The 26,913-nt window shown below is 42.2% G+C and overlaps 1 protein-coding gene across 1 annotated transcript; it reads left to right on the top strand.

Moving 5' to 3' along the window:
- The first annotated feature begins 742 nt into the window (after positions 1-742).
- SULT6B1 (sulfotransferase family 6B member 1) lies at positions 743-22,791 on the top strand. Its single transcript, XM_075535319.1, has 7 exons — positions 743-941; positions 1,812-1,924; positions 6,946-7,035; positions 10,585-10,711; positions 15,197-15,291; positions 19,997-20,153; positions 20,909-22,791. Exons 1-7 carry the CDS (start codon positions 743-745, stop codon positions 21,037-21,039), a joined length of 912 nt encoding a protein of 303 aa, XP_075391434.1. The 3' UTR covers positions 21,040-22,791.
- The last annotated feature ends 4,122 nt before the right edge of the window (positions 22,792-26,913 follow it).

The following is a 26,913-nucleotide window of genomic DNA, read 5'->3' as shown; positions in this document are numbered from 1 at the left end:
ACCGGAAAGGAACTGAAGCCCAAGAGCTGGAGACACCGTTGCATTGTGTGCTCCCCTTTACAAAGTGTCTTTTCTGAGCCACACAGCAGCTCAGTCATTAAAAAAGGTGAGGAAGAGCAGCCAACATCATGTGACAAAGTGACAAAGGCTTTGGGAGGAATATGATTAGGATCAGAGTAATACAGCCAGTGAGTGATGTGGTTGAGCGTCAGCTTCAGATCTGGACTTCTAACTCTAGCCAACCAGTAAAGGACAAACCGCAAGCTTCAGGTACTCACGTCCCCAAGCTCTTTTCCACCCCGCTGCGTCACCCCGCATCCTCAGTGCATCCTTGTCCCATGGGTCCATGTGCACGGCTTTCACCTGGGGAAGAGTGTCTTACAGAGCCAAGGAGCTTGCTAAGCTTTCCTACAGGGATCAGCTTTTCCCTAAGAGGAAATGCTATGCCGCATTCAATTAAACATCGTGTCATCTGTGGCTCTGAAGAGACTGCATTCTTCCTTGCCCTTGGGAGATTTGCTGACAATGGCAATGTAATCAGCCACTGACTGGGTTAATATTCCCCAACCCTCAGCCCTTTTTGCACCTGTTCAGCTCTTTTGCCCTAAGAGGATATGCAAAAGGGGTGGGGGGGAGGAGTTCCCATGTGAGGGGGAGGAGCCCCTCACTGCACGGCTGAGGCGCTCCTGTATAAGCAGTGACCGCCCCGAGCATCCACAGAGGCTGTAAAGAAGCAGTCAACATGGCCGAGGGCTCCAAATTTATTGAGTACATCGATTACGCTTTGGAAAAATCAAAAGAAACGGAACTTTCCCGTCTATTTTTCACCTATCAGGGGACTCCTTACCCAGTCACCATGTGCACCTCAGAAACTTTCCAAGCCTTGGACTCCTTTGAAGCCAGAAGCGATGACATAGTGCTTGCATCTTATCCAAAGTGTGGTAAATAGCACATCATTTCATACCAGGGCATTTTGGCATCGTGCTGGGGTAGCGAGGGGATAAGACGAGGGTAGGAGGCGGTCAGTTAATGTCTGCAGGAGTTAGCAGTTGCTCATTGCTAGAGCTGCCCGATTTAAAAGCTCCAGCATGTTCAGGGAGGTGTGTGTGTGTGTGTGTGTGTGTGTGTGTGTGTGTGTGTGTGAAGAACGGCAGGGTGGCCGACGGTGATGGCGGTAGAAAGCAGAGACAGGCTGTAGGGAAGTCCAGTTGCCATTGGTCACAACGGAGACTGGTTTTGACTGAAGACAAAAACTTGGTAGTGCCTGTAATTTATATGACAATTTCTACGTTAGGATTTTTTTTCAGCATCAAATGTTAATCCTTCAGTTTCCCAAAGCAAGTTTACAAAGACCTCTCATCAGTGGAAGATAAGGCACTATGATTCTAAATAACCTGGTTTTCATTCACTGCCGTGGAACTGCTGCCGACTCATAGTGATTCTGTAGGACAGGATGGGACTGCCCAGTGGGTTTCTGAGACTGTAACTCCATGAGAGTAGAAAACCTCAACTTTCTCCCTGGGAGGGACTATTTGAACAAAGAAAGAGATGGAGCATGGTCTCTTGCTAAAGAGAAATCAGAGAAATGGGGGTTAGTGGAATGTTAGTAAATGTTGTTTCCACAAGAATCTGTGCGTTCCTCTGCTACCTCCTACCCCAGAGCCGGCTTATTTTAAATGCAGAGGAAACCTTTGTACACCTCAAGTAATGGCTGTAGAGTTTAACCTTATAATGTAGATGCTAAAGAACCATGCTCTCTTTCTATCATGACCCTTTAATGAGTCCCTTGAATTTTCTGATTTCTCTCACAGGTTCTAATTGGCTTCTCCATATTGTCAGTGAGTTAATCATGGCTGTTTCCAAAAGCAAGTATCAATGTCCAGAATTCCCAGTTCTTGAATGCGGAGACCCAGAGAAGTACCAGGTTAGTACAAGTTAGTACAAAACAGGACCAGGTATCATAGAACGAATGCTTCCATTTGGGGGATTCTTTACCTTTGGGTTTAGAAGAATGAACTAGTAATCAATGAATAATTACGACAAATTTGTTATGTGTTCACCATACTCCCTGCCCATTTTAGGTATTATCTTTGATCTCAAAATAAGCTTATTATCATGTTGCAGAAGATCAAGCAGTATGTGACTCGCTCAAGGTACAAATGAAAACAAAGCCAGGAGTTGCCACCAGGTTGATTCTGACTCGAGGTGAGCTCTGTGTGCAGAGTAGAATTCTGTCCCAGAACACGGGCGTCTCAAAGCTCACCTGTTTGGGAGGCAGGTCACGAAGCCTTTCTTCTGAGGCTCCCCTGGGGGAGGGTTGAGTCCCCAACCTTTCAGTTAGTAGCCAGGGCCTTACCTGTGCCCCAAATCACCAAGCCACGATTTGAACCTACGTTTTCTTCTCTTCTCTCCCACCACCTCCCCTTCCATCTCCCTTTTAAAACAATATTTGAAGTCTGATCCAGTGACCCATTTATGTGCTAAAAATCCCAAAAGACTAACAGGTAGGCAAGGAGAGATGTCGGGAGGTAAGAAATTAATGGACCAATGGAAGTCCCATTAACTTCTCCTACCGAGGCCACTGTATGACTTTTTCTTGCCAAGAAAGTGTTTAACATTATATTTTAAAGGATGTTGGCATTTGCCCAGTTTTCTAGCTTCCCTTTTAAAAACATCATACATAATGAGTCATGGGTCATGCTCACCTCACCATTGTTCATTGGGCTGCTACCCTCAAGGACAGCAGTGCAAAACCACCAGTGGGAGAAAGGCAAGGATTTCTACTCTTGTGAAGAGTAATGGTTTCTGAAACCCACAGGGTCTGTTCTACCCTGGTCTATGGGGCCTCTAGGAGTCGGAATCAACTCGGCGGCAGTGACTCTGGTCTGTGTGTGTGTGTGTGTGTGTGTTGTTACCAATTGCTGAGATCAAGAATTCCATCTTATGATTGAAGTAGGCTTCAGTAGACTGGTGTACCCCCATTTTACATTATTTGTAGCATTCTTCTCCAACAATGATTTTAATTCCCAAACAACTGACTTCAAACAATACTTTGGAATATGAGTGGCAGTTTCCTGTGCTGTTGCTTACTGACAAAGAGAAGTGTTTTTATTGCGATTCAAAGTTTTGACAGGGCAGCACTCAGTCCCGAGCTTAAGCAACCAATAATCTTGGAGCCTCTTTTTCTCCTCAAGAAAAACCTGGTATCACTCTTCCCAGTCCAGAATTCTTCCCGCTTCACCAAATACCTTTGGAAGAATGTGTTGCTTCATCTCTGGGTCGTGGCATCCTAGCTCTTACCTCCAACTATGGGATTCAATGTTGTCTTTCCTACTAAGGAATTCAGAAATTTAGCCAAAAATTTCAGAAGATTTCTCAAAGCCCCATAGACCCTCTAACGGCAGCAAATCACACAAGATTTCACACTGCTGCTGGGTTGATTCTAACTCATATTGTTGTTGTTAGGTGCCATCTAGTCAATTCCGACTCATAATGACCCGATGTTCAATAGAACCATGTAACACCTGGCCCTGCACCACCCTCAACATGGTCCTCATGTCAGAGCCTACTGTTGAGCCAGTATGTCAATCCATCTCGTTGAAGGCCTTCTTCTTTTCTGCTGCCCCTCCACTTCACCAAACACGAAATCCTTTTTTTACCAAACATGCTATCTTTTTCTCTCCTGATAACACATCCAAAGTACATGAAACAAAGTCTTGCCATCCTTGCCTCTAAGAAGCATTCTGGTTGTACTTCTTCCAAAACAGATTGGCTTGCTCTTTCGGTAGTCCAGCGTCCTTTCAATATTCTTGAAATGCCTGGGTATTTGAATAGCACAATTCAAAGGCATCCATTCTTCTTTGGTCTTCCTTATTCAAGGTCCAACTTTCACATGCATCGGAGGTGAGTGAAAAATACCAGGGCTTGGGGAAGGTGCACCTCAATCCTCAAAGTCACATCCTGGCTCTTCACCACTTTGAAGATGTCCTGTGCAGCAGGTTTACCCAATGCAATGTGTCCTTTGATTTCTTGACTGCTGCTTCCATGAGCATGGACTGGAAGCAAGAGGAAATCTCTGACACCTGTAATCTTTTCTTTATCATGATGTTACCTATTGGTCTAGTTGTGAGTTGAGACTCATACCGACCCCTTGCTGACCCTACATAGGGTTTTTGAGGCAGTCCATCTTTACAGGAGGAGACAGCCCCCAACGTTCTCCCTTGAAGCGGCTGATAAATTCGAAAGGCAGACCTTTCGGTTAGCAGTCCAACAGTCACCCAAAGGTGCGACCAGGGCTTCTTAAAAGCATCAAATTAACGTTGCTATGTAGTGCAAAGTGAGTAAGGCAAAGGATCCTAGCTCAAGGGTCTCTGGGGGGAAAATGTTTGACCACTATACAGTGTAATGCGTTTTGAGGTTATGGATATCCAGAATTTTCAGAAATATCTTTGTCTTCATTTGTTCCTTTTAAAGGGTAATTTCTTTATACCAGGGACAAAGACACTTGCAATGTGTCTTTTTAAAATTTGTAATCATTTTATTGGGAGCTCTTACAGATATCATAACAATCCATAGTTCAATCACATGCGGCAGTATTGTACAATTGCTACCGCAATCAGTTTCAAAACATTTGCTTTCTTCTTGAACTCTTTGACATCAGCTTCCCATAATCCCCTCCCCAGGAACCCTTATTTTTCCCCCCTATGAAAGGTTTGGTTTTTTCCTCCATATCATACATGATCCAGTATATCCATTCACTACAATTCTGTTGTTCGATCCCACTGAGTGTGGTTCTACAGTCATCAATGCTATCGGCTCCCTATTCCTCCCTTCCTACCCCACTCCCTCCCCATCCCCCAGGGAACTATTACTCCTGTTACTGTTTCTGAAGGGTCATCTGACTTGGCTTTCACGTACTGAACAATCTTAAATACACAAATGAACATACATTAATCTAACATGATTAATGAGATAAAACAAATGAAAAATATATAGGAGGAGGAGGAAATATAAAAGAACTAGAAGGTAGTTATGTAGTTCCTCAGTGGTATACCGCACCCTGGATTTTTCATCTCTTCCATGTGGCCCTTCTGAGAGGGAATGTGGGTTTTGGATCTCCACTATATCCTTGCCCCTTTCACATCGATTTGGTTGCTTGTTTTTGAACTTCTGCTACCTCTTCCCATTGGCACCTCATGATCACACAGACTGATGTGCTTCTTCCATGTGGAGTCTCTCATTTAAAAATGGGAACCAGTGGGATGTGATTCACTTAAGAGTTAGTTATCCACTTTACAGAATTCTCTTCGAGATTGCATACATTTCCTTACACCAGGCACATCACTCAACCGCTAATCAAATGGTTGGTGGTTCGAGCCCTCCCAGAGACACTTCAGAAGACAGGCCTGACCATCTACTTCTGACCGGTCCCAGCCTTGAAAACCCGTGGAGCCGTTGCAGCCTGCACACGTGAGAGCACGGCAACTGCAGGAAAATTAGTATCAAGACCAGTGTTGTTCATGGGTTGGCTCTAGCATCTCTTTCCACATACGTTACATATTGATCAAGTTTTGTTCCAGTCAACTCCCATTACCTTATTCAATGGTTTTCTATCTCTTTGAAGAACGTTACCGCTTCTCAAATCTCCTTGTGTGATTTGTGGCAGTGCAGTTTAATGGAAAGGATACTCTTAATCTTAAAATAAAGAACACACTTAATCTGAAAATTACCACCTGAGTGGTTTTGGACAGCACGCTTAGCGCCTCCAAAACCTGTGTCCTAATCCCTAAAATGGTGGTTACACATTGACTTGAGAGGATTGGTGTGGGTGAATGTCAAAATACTTCAAAAACGGAACAATGCAATTCAATGTGGATCAGATGGGATTACTACTAACTACCACATGGGCTCACAGCATTGATTTCAATCTTTAATTTTTAATTTTTAAAGTCTTATGTTTGTCCCTTTGCTTGAATTGGATTTTCCGCTGAGTTTTCACAGAATAATCCTATAAATGTCTAAGTATCCTACTTATCCCTTGATGTGACCAGATGGCCAGTAGTGATCTCCACAAGGTGGGGCTGAAAGATTGACTCCTGATTCATATACTGTATCCTAAAAATCTAGGTTTTTTGCCCCAATGGATTAAATAATTTCATTTTTAAATTATCACTGGAAATTGATGCTGAGAAAAAACTCAACACAGAGTATTTATACTAATAGGAATTTCATAAAATATTTTTCAGACATTTAAGTGAGTCCCTGGACTTTTAGGTTCTATTGGGACAGTGCATTGCATGGAGTTTTTGCTGTTTGTTTGTTTGTTTTTAATCTAAAAATGCATTTGTAGGAGCTATGGCAAGACAGGTATTTCTGCAAAAGTCCTTGGATTGAGAAGAGATTCAAATTAATTAAAAGAGCAAATGGCAAATTACGAACTGCCTTGGAGAAAATATGTTCAGGATGATAATGAGGAAAGGCACAGTTTTTTAAATGACAATTAAGGTTGGGGAATGGTAAGCAGGATCCAACAATGAAATTCAAGAGAGAGAGCTTAACTGTTTGTTTATTTACAATCCTCCATTTCTCGTCTGCCTAAGGAAAGCAGAAATAAAGAAAAAATAGAGGAGGGGGAGGCACAGTAAAGTCTGAAATTTCCACTCGGATTCAAAGCTAAGAGCTATTTTGTGTAACTTTATCTATAAATAAAGAGTTCCAGGTTGGTGGAAATCTCTAATGTGCTTGAACCTCAGTCAAAAGGTTTTGAGTTCAAGTCCACCCAGTTGGCCCAGCAGAAGAAAAGCCTGGCAATTTGCTTCCAAAAGCTTGTAGTCATTGAAGACCCTATGGAGCACAGTATACCGAGAGGGCCATGCATATGTGCAGACTTGTCAGCAACTGGTTTATCTCCGTATGTACTTCCACCTTACTGTGTGTGTTTTTAAGAGAATGAAAGAGTTTCCATCACCAAGAATTTTGGCGACTCATCTCCATTACGACAAGCTACCTGGGTCCATTCTCAAGAATAATGTCAAGGTGAGTGTCTCTTCCTACTGGCGTTCCGATCTGAAATTTGTCTGTCTAGCTATTGGCTCTCTGCGTGGTGTGATAGAATTGTAATGGGGTAGGGGGGTTAGTAGTTCTTTTGTTGTTCTTAGAAGCCCTGGTGGGCATCATGGCTAGGAGCTGGGCTGCTGACCACTGCAAGGTCAGCAGTTTGAAGCCACCAGCTCTCTCCTCTGGAGAAAGATGAGGCTGTCTGCTCCCGGGAAGAGTGATGGTCTTGGAAACCCACAGGGCCACTCCCACCCAGCCCTACCATGCTCATGAGTCAGAATTGACTCCATGGCCCTGCGTTTGGTTTGTTTGGTGGTGGTGGTGTTTCTCTCTTCAGGAGTATTTGTTACAGTTTCACTCCAACCAAATGCACCTAGCAAGCACTCAGGAGTAAAACATCTTTACAACCTATTTTGTAACGAACACATTCCAGAACCACACAGGATACTTCAGGGAGTTTAACAAGAGACTCCAACCTCCTAAAAAGAGTAAACATTGTTCCTTGGACTCTTCCTGGAGATAGCTTCCTGAGTCTGAAACTATTATGTTTTGAGTTCTGCAGGTCCTATCAAACTTTATGACGTGCACACACAATTGTAGGCGATTTGGCTAGCTTTATCATTTGTTCTAAACGTTTGTTTCATTAATCAGTATTAGTATATATTAACCGATACACTTCCTATAATTACTAAGTTTTTCCCAATTCTTTATGCTTTCTGTTACTACACTGCTGGTGTAGTGGTTCTGCAATGGGCTGTGATCTGCATGGTCAGCAGTTTGAAACCACTGGCAGCTCCCCTGGAGAAAGACTGGGCTTTCTACTCCCATAAACAGTTATAGTCTGAAAAACTCACAGGAGGTCACTATTTGAGTCAGCCTTGATTCCATCACAGTGAGTTGAATGAGTCACTTGGCTTCCCCACTCCTTGAGAGAAAGAGGGACAATCCACTTCCCTAAAGATCTATAGCCTTGGAATCATTGGGGGCAGGTCTACTCTATCCTGTGGGGTCCCTGTGAGTCTGGATCAACTAAATGACAATGGCTTTGGGTTTTGTCTTTTTGCTTTGGTCTTTTTCTCCATTTTAAATGTCTTGGTGCCTCTTTTCTTGCTGAAGAAATGGATTACAATAAATCAAAATCAATTTTTAAAGACTTGAATGCTACTAATAAAAATGAGAGGGAAAAAACACACCCAAAACACCCAACTCTTGGCAGTGGAGCCAGTGGTGCAGAGAATGCAATAATAGCAAAGAAGGACCAGGTGGGTAAGAACAGTTCACATGCCCACAATGGTGAAGGAAGAGGCAAGGGAAGTGCGCTCATTAGCATCAAGTTGATTCTGACTCCTAGTGCCCAACTTTGACTGAGTCGAACGGCCTCCTAGGCGTTTCTGAGACTAAATATTTACCTGAGTAGAAAACCTCATCTTTCTCCTGAGGAGCAGCTGGTAGTTTCAAACTGCCGACTTTGCATTTCGCAGCCTAATGCGTAAGTGCTATGCCGCACCAGCAGGGCTCCTTAGGAAGTGACGGAATTCTCTGTGTCTAGAACTAGAAAATACCTCAATGGTTGTCCATCTAGGCCCCATCAGCTGCTTGAATTCCACTAATTGGCTGTCTGAATTATAACCGCAGGCCTCCAGTACTGAGGGAGCTCCTCACGCACCAGGCCAGCTTTGGGCAGCTCTGTGAATTAGGTCTTCCTTGTTCTGACACATTTGAGAATTTCTATAAGTAAAAATACCGCGGTAACATAATGTCCCCTATTAAATGCAATTAAGTGTAACCACAAATTCTAGGTGACTCTGTCTATTAATGACTCTGTTAGCAACCAGGCTATGACAACTCATAAATTTGGAGCAGGCAGGCTTTTGGCCAGCGCCTGTCTCTTTTTGTGTCATGCTCCTGTACAGGGACAAGAAAGGAGACACAGAGCTGTGACTCTGGGATTTCATCCATCCACCAGCCTCTTGGTCCCCACAGTTTAAATTTGTATCTTTGTACAACTAAAATTTTCTACAAGCCCAGGTAACCAGGGAATGGTAATCAGCATCTCAAATATAGATGAAAATAGAAAAGAAACTCCAAATAAACATATTTAGAGAGTGGAGATGATTTTTAGATCTGCACACACAGTATCAGCCCACGCCCACCTCCAATATGTAACGCCATTCAGAGGTATCCTGTCAGCTCCTGGCTTTTGACTCTCACGATGTTTTAGAATTCCAATTCTTCCCTCCTAGCTTTGTGTCCAATACAAATTTAATAACTGTACATTTTATGTCTTCACCTGGATCACTTACTAACAAATTCACTATAGTGAAGCCAGGATGGAAGAAATGTCATTAAAATATCCATGAATTGTATATGAATTACTTAGCATGTTTTCATATCTGTGCCTGGTCATTTTGAATGTCTTTAAATTTCACAAGAAATCCTAAGTAACAATCTACTAATCCAGACTTCATGCCCCTCACAACCTTTTGTTAATCAGCAGTGACTTGTTCTTAGAGCAACCACAGCGCCACCTGTTGACGGCCGCTTCCACTTTTATGTCGCCTCAAACCACCTATTTAGCCCTTTCCAGAAAATCCTCCTAAAATGAAAGCCAGGATCATAAGTTTTTATTTTTGCAAAATCCACATCTTTTATTTTCTCCTTTCTGAAAGTGAAATGACTTTCTTCTGAATTTCTAGCCCTCTAACCTTGGTGCCCTCTCTCCGATACCTCAGATGTCATTAACTGTACTTAATAGCATATCCTCCCAGTTTCGCTCGCTCCATGAAGTGCAAATCCAAGGTCAGGAAGTCTAACCTCATCTGGAGCAGCCACTAGGCCCCTACCACCTCCTGGGTCTCTGGGGATGCGGTGGACCCTTTACAATGTCTACTTCACGCTTCCTCCTCAGAGAAGACAGAGGACATGTTACGTGCACAGCTCCCATAAACAGGCTACTTTGGACACCCCAAACTAAACTTGTCCGTTCTCTAATCTTTCTCACCAACATTTAAGAATTACTTCCATCGTCCCTAGCAGTCAGTATCTTGCCATTTCCACTCAATTTCGTGGGCTTAGCCTTGCAGATCACGCTCGGGGGACTGTTGCCGGCGAGTGTGTTCTTGGATTTCTTTCTGTTCAGTCTCCTGGACATCCCTTTTACCTTCTAAACTCATCAGCTGAAGTTCTCTGCTACAATATCAATTTTATTTTCCTGCATCCTATTCTCCGGGGTCCTCATCTGTCAACGCCGGTTCCCCCATTTCTTACTGCCATCCTTTTCCTACCTATGAATATGAACGGCTCCAAAGAGTTTGTGCGGGAAGAAATGGAATGCAAAGATAATGGCATGTTCTTGCACTTGACCTTAGCCAAAAGGCCGAGAAGTGATACTGGTATGTTCTTTGTGGAGCCCCCTCGTGCAAATAAAACTATGTCTCATAGGAGAGGGCACAAGGACATTGCTCACCCTTTCACTTTTTCAAAGCTCAAAACATACATCCAAATAAGCGACGTTTGTTTCCTCCTTAGATGCTCGTGTTATTTCGAAACCCCAAAGATACAGCGGTGTCTTTTTTCCATTTCCATAACGACGTGCCTGATATTCCAAGCTATGGCTCTTGGGATGAATTTTTCAAGCAGTTCATGAAAGGACAAGGTATGACTGATAATAATGCTAGTAAGAAAATTAGTCTTACATCAGCAGATGACCCCATCACTTTGAAGATTCCAACATGGCTTGGGGTTAAAAAGATTTCAGCACCCAAGTACCAAAGTGTCGCATTTAAGCTGGATTTTGTAGCACCACTATCTCCACGTACTAAACGATTAAAACAGAACGCTGTTTGTAGAGATGACTTAGATCACTCACATGTTGACTGAGTATTGAGTGGCCATAGAACAGACATGGGACAAAGAGGCATATTACAATGAAGAGCATTTCTAATTAACGTCTCTCAAGTCTTTAGAGGAGACAGTGAGAAGAACGAAGAGCATAAACGGTAAGACCGTGACACTGAGCATTTATACCTGTGACGTGCATTTGCTACAAAGAGAATAAGCACGCACTTTCGTTGTTAGACTGTGTCAAAGTTTAACCTCTGGTTGCTGATAACTATGATTTTTCCAGTGGCTAGGAATGGTTCAGGCAGTAAACTAAGGGTTGTATTCATGTGGTTTCGTTTAAGACTCGTAACAAAGGATGAGAAAGGCAGCACTAGCCACACTGTACCGATGAGAAACCGAACCAGACAAGTTAAAACACTTTCCCAAGCCCCCACAGCTTTTAAGTGGTTTTGACTTTAACACGATGGTCGAGGTAGCCAGAAATGAATGAACACCTCTTCTTATTAGTGGCTCTGTTGAGTCTGTACAGGGCAGCATAAGGTGACCTTAAAGGAGCAGGGTGCGTTGCTGTCTCACTGTTACTGCTATTAGGTACAGTTGGGTGGGCTCTGACTCAGGGTTCCTCTGTACAACAGAACAAAACACTACCCTGTTCTGTGCCACACTCACAGGGGTTGCTTTGTTTAAGGCCATGGTTGTAGCCACTGTGTCAATCCATCTCATTGAGGGGCTTCCACGTTTTCACTGCCCTTCCCCAGGGACTGGTCCCTCTTGATAACATGTCCAAATGCTCTTCTAAGGGGCATTCTGATTGTACTTCTTCCAAGACGGATTTCTTCCCACATGCATGTTTCAGGTTATTCTCATAACAATAACATTTTACAGATAAGGATTCTAAGGTAAAGAGATATTTAGGAAGTTGCTCAAAGTTATATAGCTAACAAGCAGCAAAGCTAATTACTGTTTAGATCTTCATTGTGCAACATGGTAGTCATGAGTGCTGATAGCCTTACACCTTGGCTGCTTTGGCAAGGTCAGTAGTTCAACTCCATCAGTGGAGTTACAAGCCCAGATGGGAAATTCTTCCCTGTCAATTAGGGTCTCTATGTGTTTGATTTCTTTGGGGTTATATGTAGCAATTCTATACTTGAAAAGTGACTTGTAATTGAGGAGTACATTTTAAATGTTATTTCTTTTCATTTAAAATTTAGTATTCAAATTAAATTAATCCATAAAGCATTTAAATTGGGAGCAAGTGGGGTAGTGAATCTTTCTTCAACTCTAAAGTTTTATGAGAACAAAGTACACATCTTGTATTTCTGATGAGATTTAACATCCAACATGAGCTGCTCTGAAAGTCTAAAATGCTTACTGACTTTCAAAGTCTTAAAAGGAAAAAAAGAATGTACAGTGTTTCTTCAGTAACTGTTTATATTAATCATAATGCTCCTAGAGGCAAGGATGGCCAGAGTTTGTTTCATGTACTTTGTTAAGCCACTGTGAAGAATCTTCTTTCCTGCTGGAACCTTGTGAGTCCCATCTATAAGCAAAGTCAAAACAAGCCCAGCCATCCAGAAAGTCACCAGCAATGTGCACCAGTTCATAGGCTCAAAAATCTCTTCATCTGGTCAGGTTCTGGTCACCTCACTGTGGGACGCCTCACTTAGCCCCACCAGGGTGCCCATTGGCTGCCTTGCCTTTAGACCATGGGCCCATCACAAATTCTCAACAACCCTAGCCCCCTTGTGCTAGGTCATGAACTTCATATCTGTCAACCCTGCTCTCTTCTTCTCCTCTAGTCCCTGTGAATTAGGTTCATGGGTATCAGTGGCCAGACTCCACTCCTCTTTATTTCTGCATTTCTCCCACTTCCACTCGATAAGTGGATCCAGGTGGTCACGTAGCAAACATTCAGCCTGCCCATAGGCTCCCTTAAACAATTCAGCCCTAAAGAGGAGAGTTCCTTTATGGCTCCACATTTTTTCCAGCTTCTGACGAAAACCACTCTTTCAAAATTCAAAAATCCAAAGAGATCCGTTTTTTGTTTTTTTGTTTTTTTTGTTTTGTTTTGTTTTCCTTCAGTCTGGCAACAGCCCCCTAGGTAAGTCTCTTTTACCTTAAAATTTCCGGAGCATTCAAGACACTGGGTGGGGCTTAACTTTTCAGAGCCTTCTTTGCAGGCATGTCCTAACCCATCTAAAGATTCAAATTAATGACTGAAGGCAAGCGGGCTTACAAGCTCTCTATTGTCATACTCCCCAATAATCATTTCTGTCAATCAGTATATCAATACCAATAAGCAGAAGAAAAAAATAATAACCTAGTACAGCCAGATCCTAAACTCAATTCTTAAAGCAGTCAATTACAACCTATATCTACCTTATCTTAATCCTTATCTATTCTATTGATACAAAATATGGCCTTAGGCCACTGGCTGCATTGCCTCAAGCCAGGGCAGGACCTTCTGTCAGCCATTTTGACCTGTCAGCCATTTTCACTAAGCAGCCTAGTGTCTGAAAAATTCAAGGGGCGATTTTTACCCCTGAGCTCAAAATAAACATGAACAACATTCATTTCCGTCATTTCAAACAGGAATAACCAAAGACAACAACCAAAGAAAATGATACAAAGTTTAACTTCGCAGATTCTTTACAGAAAACAACCCAGTAAACTGCATGGACATATCTGACCTCTGCCTAGCGCAAGAAGAACTACCAGGAGGCAGAGGTCAAACAAGTATTCCCTCTCCATCTTTATGGTTTGTTTCTCTAGCACCCCACTCTCACTTACAGGGTACCATAATGTGTTAGTCTGGGTTGACTAGAGAAACAAATCCAGACACTCATACATGTATAAGAGAGAGCTTTTTATCAAAGAGGAATTGTATATTAAGAAAACATCCCAACCCAGTCCAGATCAAGTCCCTAAGTCTGATATTAGCCCATATTTCCAATACCAGTCTCAGCACTGGCCTGGGTCTCCACATGGCTCCTCCAGCTCCAGGGCTCTGGCTCCATCAGTGTATCTCCATGTGGCTTCTCAGCAAAAAATAAGAAGCAGAGAGTGTGAGTGTATCGGAGCTCCAGTGAGCTATTTATCTCTGTAGTGCCTCCAAATGAGGTCATCAAGCTGCAACTTGATTGACAGGCTAGACTCCACTTCCTCGCAAATTGACAGGAGATTATGTAACTAGAGAAACAAATCCAGTGACACTCATATATGCGTAAGAAGGAGCTTTATATCAAGAGGCCATTATGTACCAAGAAAACATCCCGACCCAGGCCAACTCAAGAACATAAATCCGATACCATTCCGTAAGTCTCTCTTCAAACCTATGCAGCCACATTCAGTGATGCAGAATGCAGGCATCACAGGCTGGTGGGTGCAAAGTCCCATGGATCCAATGGTGCAGTTCATCACAGGGCTCTGGCACATCTCAGAGTGGCTGTCTAGCAGGAAAGTGAAGGCAGTGAGAGAGAGAGGGAGGTGCCCAGGGCCCTCCTTATGAGAAGGCCATACCCACAAGAAGGCCCCATCAGGCTGTGACCTGATTGACAGGCTAAACTCCACCCCTACACTTCAAGTTGACACGAAGTTATGTAACTACCGTATGTGTTTTGGACATGTTATCACGAGAGACCAGTCTCTGGAAAAGGTTCTCCAACTTGGGAAAGTCGAAGGGGAGCGGAAAGGAGGAAGGACCACCACAGGATGGCTGACACAGAGGCTGCAACGATGAGCTCCAACATAACAATTGTGAGGATGGGGCAGGATTGGGCGGTGTTCCCTTCATATATTGGTTTTAAAATATTAAAGTTATTTCACCTGTTCCTTTTCTTCTTTTAATATGGCTATCACAGAAGTGAAAATTAGAGATCAATATATAGCTCCCCTACTGGACTAAGTAACATGTCTTATCATTTCTTTCTGGCATTATTATTTTTATTATCATTCATTATTTGATATTCTAAACATTCAGGAATGTCTCATCCTTTTCCACTGAATAATTTTTACAGCATAATTTTGCTATTATTTATGGAATTTTTTGGAAAAGTTAAAAAAGGGTAGAAATTTGCAATGGGACTGGTTTAAGTCAGGTCTTTGGGAGCAGGATTGTTATGACTTATAATCTTATCTAGTTGGAGCATATACATGTATGTATCATATGCATTTGTATTGTAAAGCATAGACTAACCATCTATCTTTTTTCTTTAAACCCTCCCATCTATCATTTTTACTCTCGCTGATTTAAAATTTCTTAAGGAGTTGTATTTTTTTTTCTTCCCTGTGCTTTTAGTTTCTTGGGGAAGCTATTTTGATTTTGCAATTAATTGGAATAAACATATCGAGGATGCAAATGTTAAATTTATATTATATGAAGACCTGAAAGAGGTAAGATTATTTTTATTGAAGAGTTTGTTATAGACTATGACATAGAACATTTAGTTATAAGGCCTGGTTATATGAACAAGCACTGTGTTCAGTTTTTTTAAAACAGAAGAGTCCAGACATGTAATTCAGACAATGTATAAAATCAAACAATGTATAAGTGTGTTTATTTAACCAGAATTAAATAATGGTTAGCAACTCATTACTAGCAATCATGGATTTATTGTTCTTTTATGATGACTCAGACAACTTGCTGCCATAGAGTCGGTGCTAACTCACAGTGACCCTACAAGACAGGGTATAACTGACCCTGCTTATAAGAGATGGGAGCCCTGTCTTTCTGTTTGGGGATGCTTTCTCCCTTGGCACGAATGGGGGTTTCTAATGGTGGACCTTGCAATTAGTAGCCTAATGCATAACCTCTGCGGCACCAGGGCTCCTTCCCTTTATAGTAGAGAGTCCTTATCAGTTATGGAAAAATACCGGGTAGGTTTCTATCGAGATTTAACTGAACATACCTTTAGTTGTGAGTTGATTTTTCCATGTAATGTTATTTTCCCCCTAAACTTTAATCGTGTAACAAATATTCATTGTGTGATTACTTAGCTTTGTACTAGGCCCGTGTAATATATCATAAACAGACCAGAAAAAAGTTCCCTGCCCTGGTGAAGCTTACAGTCCAGCTTTAAAGGATGGTGAAAGAACAATAAATAATAGACATCGTTAATAAAACGTCACAGAGTATGTTGGGGGAATCCAGTAGAACTGGAGGCCAGGGACCCAGGGTAGGCGTGCTAGACAAGGGCTGGTGTAAAATAAAATAGTCGGGGGAGCCTTCCTGAGGAGACCCCATTGGAGCAAACACCTGAAGGAGATGAGGGCACAAGCCAAGTAGTTCACTGAGCAGAGAACATTCTAGACCAAGGGAACCACTTGCTAGTGAGGTAAGCATGTGCCTGGTGCTGTTAGGACCAGGAAGGAGGCACATGTGGTTGGGCCAGTAGGGCTGATCTGAGGCCAGGTGGCGGTGTGGGGAGGGAATAGGCAGTCAAAAGAGAGGTAAGAGGTTGGGATGGAGGGTGAGGAATGGTGCCGCAGGCCATTGAACTAGTCCATCTTTTCTTCTAAGTGAATCGGAGAGCCAGTAGAGGATCCCAGCAGGAGTGATAAGAGCTGACGCATGTTTAATAGGGCCACTCTGGTTGTTTGTGAGAATAGACTGGAGAGAGCAAGGATGGTGCGGGGAGACCTGGGAAGAGGCTATTTCATTGAAGGCTGAGACTGTGATGTGGGGTCAACAGTGAAGGTGACAGAAAGTGGCTGAATTCAAGATATAGTTTGGAAGAAGAGTCAATAGAATTTGCTGCTGGATCGGATGTGGGATGGCGAAAGAAAAAACAAAAATCAAAATCGCTGATACAGAGTCAATGCTGATTCACAGAGATCCTATAGCACAGGGTGGAACTGCCGCGGTGAATTTCTGAAACTAACTCTGCTGGAGTAGAAAGCCCCATCTTTCTCCCTTGGAATGGCTAATGGTTTTGAACAACTGACCTTAGAGTTGAGAGTCCAATGTGTAACCACTAGACTATCAGGGCTCCTCAGTGAGCGGAAGAATAACCTTAAATAAGACTGCATTACTGACGTGGCCAATTGGAAGTGCTGAGTTGGCATGTCATCAGGATAGGAGAAGGCAGCAGGTGGAGTAGGATTGTAAGGAGGACCATGGGGCTGGTTTGGGACAAATTAAATCTGTGTTGCTTATTAGTTATTTAAATAAAGAGGTTAAGTAGGCATTTAGGTATGAAAGTTTGGCAAAGAGGATTCTAGGTTGTTGATAGAGATTGTTTGAATCATGGGTACATACATGGTATTTGAAGTCATGAATTGGAACCCTTTCGTGTAGGCAAATAGAGAGAGAAGTCCAAGAACTAAACCCCATAGCTTTTCAATATAAAGAATATCGGGAAAGAAGAGGAATCAGCAAGAGACCACGAGAGGGGAAGTCAGTGGGGCAGGAGGGAAACCAGAGTTCTAGAACCGCAATTTTAAAAATATGTAAGAGTAGGGATTGTGTCAACAACTCCTAATTTAATTGAATTTTTAACACCAACCTCTCAGAATAAATGTATAAAAAACTGCAATTTAATCCACTCCTCTGCTTAATCTAGACTGTACTTCTGTGAAAAGATACAAACTTAGTCTTTTTCCTTCTAGCCTAGAATAGTTTTTCTAAAACATGCGCATCATAGAATTCCAGGGATTGCTTGCTTCAGTACATTGGGGAGCTGCTGTGTGATGCAGCCTCCTTTAGAGGTTCGCACTGTGCACAGATGTAGGGAAGTCTCTGAGAGGATCTGTAGCAAACAAGCACGCCATACTTTCCCCCAAAAGAATTCAGCTTCATGTCTCTCCCCAGTTGGCAGAGGTATTGTTTAGGTTCGATCATTGGCAAGGTGTATGTTAAGATTCTTTCTAGCATTTATGATTTTAAAATATAAACATCCTTGATGGATCCCAAGATTAGCAATAAATAGAATGCAGAAGAAAAGAGCATTTGAACACATATGAATACATTTCCTCAGCACTGGTACTTTTATTAAAATCATTTTATTGGGGATTTGTACAACTCATCACAATCCATGCATCAATTGAATCAGGCATGTTTGTATATATGTTTCTTTTCTAGACAGTTACTTTCTATTCAACCCTTGGTATCAGCTCCTCTCTCTCCCCCTTCCCTCCCCTCCCCACTCTCCTAACCCCTTGATAGATTGTACATTGTTATTATTTTCATCTCTCACGTCAATCGCTGTCTCCCTTCCCTCATGTTTTCTGTTGTTCTTCCCCCTGGAGAAGGGTGTATGGTTATATGTCGATCATTGCGATCAGTTCCCCCTTTTTCCCTTCCTCTCCCCCTCTTACCCCTAGCCTTCTGGTATCACTATTCCCACTGCTGTTCCTGGATTCTGTGTGTCGTGAGCTCCCATCTCTTATCCATACCTGTGTACATGTTCCGGTCTAGTCTGAATTGAGAAGCAGCACTGGGGTCACGGTAGTGGGGAGTGAAGAAGCCTCAAGGAACCAGAGGAATATAGTGTGTTTCATCGATGCTTTAGTGCACCTTGATGACTCATCCCTTCCCTGTGGCCCCTCTGTGGGGAGATTGTTCCATTGTCTAAAGATGGGCTTTGAATCTCTGCTCCAGACCCCCTTGTTCTGAACAATATGTTTTTGCTTGTTATGTGTCGGTTGATGCCTATTACGCAGTCCCTATGACTCCTCATGATCACACTGGTGGTGTGCTTCTTCCATGTGGACTTGTTGCTTCACTGCTGAATGGTGGTTTCAGTAACTTCAAGTCTTTAAGACCCCAGATGCTATATATTTTAATAGCCGGGCACCATCCGCCCTGTTCACCACATTTGCTTATGTACCCGTTTTGTCTTCAGGGATTGTGTCAGAAGGGTGAACATCTCAGACTGCCGATTGGTTAGAACAAAGTGTTCTTGTATTGAGGGAGGGTATGACCAGAGGCCCGAAGTCCATCCCCTACCTCAATGTATTGATGTATAAATATATGTACATGGGCTGATACCTCTGTTTTTGTGAATTAATGTGTTTGTATGTACACCTCTATATTTATACCTATCTCCATTGCTTTGTTTCCTTTTACCTTCCGCCTGCCCCACTGTCACTATCCCCTTATTTACTCCTGTTGGTACCTCCTCTTAGTTTACTGTTGCTCCAACACCCACCCCCCTCAGATCCCTATCTCCTCCTTGTTGTTGACACCAACACCCCAGTTGTTCCCCTCTCCATGGTGCAGCCTGCTAGCACTGGTACTCTTTAATAAGTGGACATCACCCGGGATCAAATCTACCTACTAACTATTGCTTATGACCATTACTTATTTCCTGAATTCTGTGATCCGGCAAGAACCATAAATTGAAACTAGCAATTAAAATTAATACAGAGTATCTTAAAGAGATCCCCCAAATACTGACACTTCAAAGGAAATATAAAAGAGAGAAAACAGACAAAATTTTCAAGAAGTTAGACTCACTGCTTTTTTTGTTATACAAACATTGCGTAACAAGCCTATCTTTGCTCAGAGCACCAGCCTCCACAATTGAACGAGTCCACGGGGGTCGCTGTGTAATTGAGGGGTAATATGAAAGAAACATTAGACAAGATAAAGCATACTGGTGCTCACCTCTGGGACCTCCATGACCTCAGGAGCCAGGTCCGTGCAGAGAGAGGATATATTTCTGAGCAGGGCTTATATACACTCTAGGGACATGCAAGCCCCCTTAATTACAGGTAACCACATGCATAACAGGAAGGGGTTGTGTAAGAGGCATGCCTGTGGACGCGTAACAAGATAGACAGGCTCTAGAATCAAGATGACAGCCTAACCTTGATCTTCCCAAAGTTGACTCGACCTTGGGTGTCTTTCCTTCAGGGGAATAATCCTTATCAGAAGGAGTGGGTTCTACTTAGCATGGGACAGACTATAGTGTCTGATTCTCTAGATGCCTGATAACCTTCAAGCAGTTGATCTCCACGTGTGTAGTCAGTGACTATGTGTTGGCAAACAGCACCATAGGGTTGGCATATATTATGGGGGAGCAACCTGGGGGATAACTTTTCTGTTTCCCACAAAGCCCCAAAGCAAGAAGTTTATCCTTCGACATTTTGTTTCCAGAATTTGGCCTCTGGAATAAAACAAATCGCTGCGTTCCTTGGCTTCCCTGTAACAGGGGAGCAGGTTGAAACTATCGCAGCCCAGAGCACCTTCCAAGCAATTCGAGCCAAGTCCCAGGAAACACACGGCGCGGTTGGCCCATTCCTGTTCCGCAAAGGTAACGTTGAATTCGTTTCTGGGGTGCTGAGTCAGAGAATGAATTTGTCAGTGTGTACTAGACAATCCAGATAATACTGGGTTAAACTAGACAGGGCTTTATTTTCCTGAACCCGCAAGAGAAGTCTGAAGTTCAGAGCCGAGACACAGCTTCACAGTATCATTTTGAGATTACATCTATCTTTCTACTTGTCACCTTCTGGTGATATAGCAGCTGGAGCTCCACCGTGACTTTCAAAATCCAGGTGTGTAAAAGGGGAACAGACAAAGAGCAGAATCCTAGACGAGCCCCTTTCAAGCTGTGCGGAACGGCTCATCCATCCTCTTTTGCAGGGATGGCTGGGAAATGTGATTCTGTTTTTTTGTTTTTCAAAGTTTGCCAGGTCACCCCACAGTTCCTATTAGAAATGTGTTAATATGGGTCCACGAAGGAAATGACTGTTAGATAGGGCAACCAGTTGTCTCGGACACAGGTGAGTTTTGTTATTTAGTAAGGCATTTTACATTCTTACAGAGACTTAGACTAATGTAGGTTAGCAACTGCTGATTTTCTGTAGTTTATGTATCTCATAAAGGCATAAAGGTATAGCGGTATCACAACAATAACAACAGCTATCATTTATCAGGGATAGAACATGTTCTTATTAAAAGAACATTTCCTTGGTTATAACAAAGAGGGTATTATGCTTTATTTTTCAAATCAAGAAGAAATCCTCAACTAGCTGTCTGGGTCTACTTTTTGTCTGTGTGTTACAGGAGAAGTTGGTGATTGGAAAAATCTGTTCCATGAAGCTCAGAACCAGGAAATGGATGAAAAATTCAAAGAGTGCTTGGTAGGCACCTCCCTAGGAGCCAGATTAAAGTATGAATCATATTGTCAGGCCTGAGTCTGGGCACAGCCGGAGGCCCAGGATTTTCTTATCCTTCAAAATAACTCAATCAGAATGATTAACTACTCAATAACATTATTAAGTAATGATAATAGAATAAATAACATTTCATCTTAGCAACACTTATATAATAAAATCTGATTTTTAAATAAACATTTTTATTGGGACATAATCTAAATATACAATTCAATAGTTCAGTAGTATCCAGAAGTTGTAAAATCATTACCACAATTATAGAATATGTTCTTGTTTCTTGTACTCCTTGTTATTAACTCCCTATTTCCCCCCCAACTTCCCCTGTACACCCACAGGGAACCACTAATCCAGTTATGGTCTTTATAGTTTCATCCATCCTGGATTTCATATACTGAAAAACATACAAAGCCACAAAACAAGAGTAAAAAGAGCCAACAACAGTAACAAAATAAAATAGAGCAAAAAACCCCAATTGCAAAGAAGACAGAAAATATGAAAAACCAGAAACTTTAAAATGGGCCGAAGGGGAGAGCAAGTGATAAGGTCTTAGATTTTTAACCTAGTTTTATCATAATTCATTTTCCAATGAGTTTTGGGCTCACACTTAATTCTAGCCAAAATATAAGAACAATTCATTTTATGACATGGCTATCCTTGATATGTGCACTCATGAAGCGATCATTAGGTGGGGTCCTCTAGAGAAACAAAACCAGGACACTTATGATTTTATATATGTATATTTATGATGAGATAGATAGATACATCAATATACACTAGATAGGTTTATAACAAGTGCGAAGTAATATAACAACTAATTAGTCCACACAACAATACAGAGGCCTCAGTTCAACTCACTTTTGTGGAACAGTTAATATACTGAAAGTCCATCAATTCATGCTGACTGCTGGTCCAAGGTCAAGGAAGCAAACAGCAGAATCTGCCCTCAGTCAAGACAAGCAGAGTCAGCCCGCAGGCAGCAGAAGGCAAGATGGGAAGCAACACTCAGTAGCACCAGCACTTATCAAAGCAGGCCCCATGGAGTCTCAAACTCTAGCAGATGCACAGGTTGACTTGGCCCACAGGTAGTGCAGCACACAGTTGAGGCAAGAGACTAGCTCAAGCAGTGGCATACTGGGCTGATCACCAGGGACAAAGAGAGATGGAGGCTGGCCTTAGAAAGCATTTATCTCAGTTGCCCTCCAATCCAGCTGTGACCTGATTAAACTCCATCACATGTTCCTACAGAAACCTAGTTGGCACAATAAACCTAACCATCACAGATAGAATGGTGACTTAGATAACCTTAAAAAAACCTCTCCTTAAAATGTCAAAAAAAAATGTTTTGTTTTTTTTTTAATGTCAAAAATTTTTAAAAGTTTGTTTGTTTTTAAATCCTCTAAATGAATAGGCCCAACTAGATAAGCAGATTCTTCACAGACCAAAACCAAATAGAAAATCGACCAGAGAAAAATCAGAGACAGGATTAGGTGCTGACTTGAAAGAATTAGAAGAACAAAGAATCAGTTGCTGACATTTGGAAGACTTACTGCTAACAAAGAGACTTGGAGTTGCTAATGTCTTCTTCCATTTCACTGATGCAGGAGAAGACAAATAGACGAAGGGAATAAAACAGTCTCCATATCAGCCACATATGTAGTGAACTTGAAATATGACAGGTGACATTGTATAACTTAGAAGATATTAAGCTCTTCAACCTTTGATACATAGACAGTTGGCTATGATAAGATATAATCAGATCCTTGTTTTTACATCAATCACAAAATTTAATTGTGTGTGTGTGTGGTTTTTTAAAAATAAATCATTTTATTGGGGCTCATACAACTCTTATCACAATCCATACATACATCAATCGAGTAAAGCACCCTTATATTTTTGTTGCCCTCATCATTCTCCAAATTCACCTTCCGCTTGGGTTCCTGGAATCAGCTCATTTTCCTTTTTTCCCTCCCCCTCCCTCCCCACTCCCCCCTCCCTCACGAACCCTTAATAACTTATAAATTATTATTCTATCCTATCTTACACTGCCCGGTGTCTCCCCTCACCCACTTTCCTGTTGCCCATCCCCCAGAGAGGAGGTTACATGTATATCCCCGAGATCCCTTTGTACACCCCTTCCCTCCTGGTGTTGCCACTCCCACCGCTGGTCCTGAGGGGTTCATCCGTCCTAGATTCCCTGTGTTTCCAGATCCCTACTGCACCGCTGTGCATCCTCGGTCTAACCAGGTCCACAAGGTAGAACTGGGATCGTGATAATTGGGGGGGAGGAAGCGTTCAAGAACTAGAGGAAGGTTTTGAGTTTCATTGTTGCTACACTGAACCCTGAGTGACTCATCTCCTCCCCACTACCCCTCTGCAAGGGATGTCTACAGATGGACATTGGGTCCCCATCACGTACCCCCCTCATTCACGATGATAAGTGATTAAAGCACTCGGCTATTGACTGAAAGGTTGGCAGTTTGAACTCACCCAGAAGCACATCGAAGAAAAGACCTACTTAGGTTCTTCCAAAAGATTGCAGCTTTGAAAACTCTGGGGGGCAGGTCCTCTCTGCTCACAAGTTGATTCTATGTGCAAGAATCAACTCCATGACAGTTGGTTGGCTAGGCCTTTGAAAAGAAACACAGATCTTTAAAAAGTAGACGCAAACGTATTTTCGGACCGTCACGTGGGACAGACAAGAAACAAAACGCACAAACTAAAAGGAAACACTTTCTAGATTTGCCTACATTGCATTTTTAAAAAAATAAGGTTTGCTTGTGCTTTCAGTGAAGGTTGATATAGCAGGTTAGGTCCCCATTCAATCATTTTTACTCAGATATTCAGTGCTACAGATTATCCTTTTCACAATGCAGGTGCTTTCTTCATTTAACTTTTTAGTGTGAATTGAGTGGAGGTTCCAGAGTAGACCATCAGTTTTACATTCAAGAATTCATACACGTTTTGTTTTTGTTACAGCGCAATCTCTACGATATAAGATCACTTGTCCTGCTTCCTCCCTGTGTTTCTGTGTCTATTCTTCCTTCCTAGCCCTTCTGAACTTGGGCCTTGGGTAAACGTTGCCCTTTTGATCTCACACGAGTAGTTATTTTAAGATGTGAGAACCTCACTTGTTCCCGTGATAGACCTGTCTGTGGTTTAGCGGAAATTTGAGCTGCATGGTTCCAGACCTGGAAGGCAACTACGCCGCAAATCTAGGAGGTTCTACCAGTCTCTATCAAATCAGTAAGCCTCGTTTATTATGATTTTGAGCTTTGTTCCATATTTTTGGCCAGGTTCTGATGTGATCCCTTTCCGAATAATTGCCTGTAGCCAGGCACCATCTAGGAGAATGTATGGTCCTAGATCGAACCTTGGAATGGTCCACTGGTTCGCTGAACTAATTGTATCCATGGGTCTTTGCTTTCTTCACCCTTCTTTCTCCCAGACAGGGAGAGACCAGAGTGGCATCGCAGGTGACCTTCCGTGGCCACTAGTGAGTTTTTAATACATCAGCCATGACTCACCAAAGAAAGAACTAGAACATTATCTTTGTGGATGGACTATGTTATGCTAATTGTCCATGGTTTCCTCCAGGACTGTAGCCTTGAGTCCAAAGGCCCTGTGACCCATTTCCTTGAGGCTTTTGGTTGTATCTAAGAGCTTTTCATTACTCCCCCCCCCCCACCCCCTGCCTGTATGCTCCACCATATGCCTGGATATATCTGCAGCAAAGGTAAATACCTTATTTCATGTATTTAACTTATTTCAAAGTTATATGTATTCATGGGTATAAACATACAAACTCACTGCCATAGAGTCAGTTTCAACTCATAACAACCTTGTAGGACAGAGTAGAACTGCTCCTGTGAATTTCTCATGTTAAAACCTTATAAGGGAGTAGAAAGTCCCGTCTTTGCCCCTTAGAATGGCTGGTGGTGTTGAACAGCTGACCTTGTGGTTTTGCAGCTCAAAGTGTAACCACTACGACACCAGGGCTTCTTTTATACTCCCACAGGACATTACCATTTAACACAGTGGTTCTCAACCTTCCTAACACCAAGACCCTTTAATAAATCATGTTGTGGTGACCCCCAACCATCAAATTATTTTCATTGCTACTTCATCACTGTAATTTTGCTACTGTCATGAATCAGGCAACCCCTGTGGAAGAGTCATCTGACCCCCAAAGGGATCAACCCACAGGTTGAGAACCACTGATTTAACACTTTGGTAAAAAATGAACCATTTCAAAAGTGAAAATAAATGAGATGGGTGACATGATATAACATAGACTGGAAGAAGATACTAAACAAAAACTTACATCTATACTACCAAAAAAATAAGAATAATAAATAATTTAAATTATTATCACTAATAATTACAAATAATTATATACAGTATAAGAATAATTATAAATCAATCATTATACAAGAAAGGAAACAATTGAAAAATAAGCTAAAGGATATAGATAGAAAATTTATAAAAGGGAAAAATCAGATGGCCAATAAATATGTCATGAGGAAGATGTATAATTGGGAAATATATAGATGAAAAGAAAGTGAGAGGCATCTGGAAATGAAAGATGAGCTGCTATGGGGATTATCCTTTCACCACAACAATTAGAAAACTGGACAAAATCTCTGCAGCAGCGGTCTTCAAACTCTGGAAACAGAGAATGATGTACTGAGCGAAGTAAACAGAGGAGGTGAGCCCTGAAACGCCCCAATTTATTTCCTTAGAACGTCTTTCCCTGGTGTGTCTGCGACTATTTTTGTCTTTTATAAAATTATTAGGAACCCTGTTGGTAACTGTTTACAAGTTGAGTTGTGATCCTAGTGCCAGCAGTTCGAAACCACCAGCAGCTGCTTCCGGAGAAAGACTTGGGGGGGGGGGGGGTTACTATGAGTCAGCATTGACTCATTGCCTGGATGGCAGTGAGTTTGGTTTGGTTTTAGATAAAAATATTAGGTATAAGATCCACCCTACACTGTTGTGACCTTATTAACATAACAAAAGAAAAGCCAAACAGGATGGATCACATTCACATTTACAATTAGGACTTCAAAACATAGTATTTTAGAAGTAGAGAATTCCATCCATAACTGTCACAGAGTGAAAATGCTGAAAAGAAAGTTAAATATATGAATCTGGAATTTAGCAGAATGACCTTGGCTATAAATTTGCAAGTTCTCAGCATGGAAATAATATGCGCATTCCGTGTTTATTAGTTTACTGTATTGTGGTGGCTCCTGTGTGGATCTAATGCTGGCAACTATACCGCCGGTATTTCAAATACCATCGGGGTTATTCACGGTGGACAGTTTCCAGATCAAGTCAGACTAGGGAGAAAGGCAGGAATCCTGGTGGCATAGTGGTTAAGTGTTGGACTGCTAACCACAAGGTCAACAGTTCAAAACCATCAGCTGCTCCTCAGGAGGAAGATGAGGCTTTCCACTCCTATAAAGAGTTACACTCTTGGAAACCCACAAGAACAGTTCTACCCTCTCCTGTAGGCTATGAATTGGAATTGCCTTGATAGCAGTGAGTTTTGGGCGGGGGAGGGGGGACATTAAGGGAGAAAGATCTGTGTATCTACTTCTGAAAATTAGCCAAGGAACGTCTTTGGATCACAATAAAATATTGTTAGGCCAAGCAATCATATGGATGAGAATGAGGGGGAGGGGCAGGGCGGGCAGTGTGGAGACACAAAGCCCACCTGTAGACAATTGGACATCCCTCACAGAAGGGTCACAAGGAAGGGATGAGCCAGCCAGGGTGCAGTATAGCACCAATGAAACAAAACACTCCTCTAATTCTTCCCCCCACTATCATGACCCCAGTTCTACCTTACAAATCTGGTTAGACCAGAGCATGTACACTGGTACAGATACAGCT

Source organism: Tenrec ecaudatus, chromosome 17, assembly GCF_050624435.1.
Source record: "Tenrec ecaudatus isolate mTenEca1 chromosome 17, mTenEca1.hap1, whole genome shotgun sequence".
NCBI lineage: Eukaryota > Metazoa > Chordata > Mammalia > Afrosoricida > Tenrecidae > Tenrec > Tenrec ecaudatus.
Note: the sequence above shows the minus strand (reverse complement) of the source record. Positions and strands in the feature narration are given on the sequence as shown.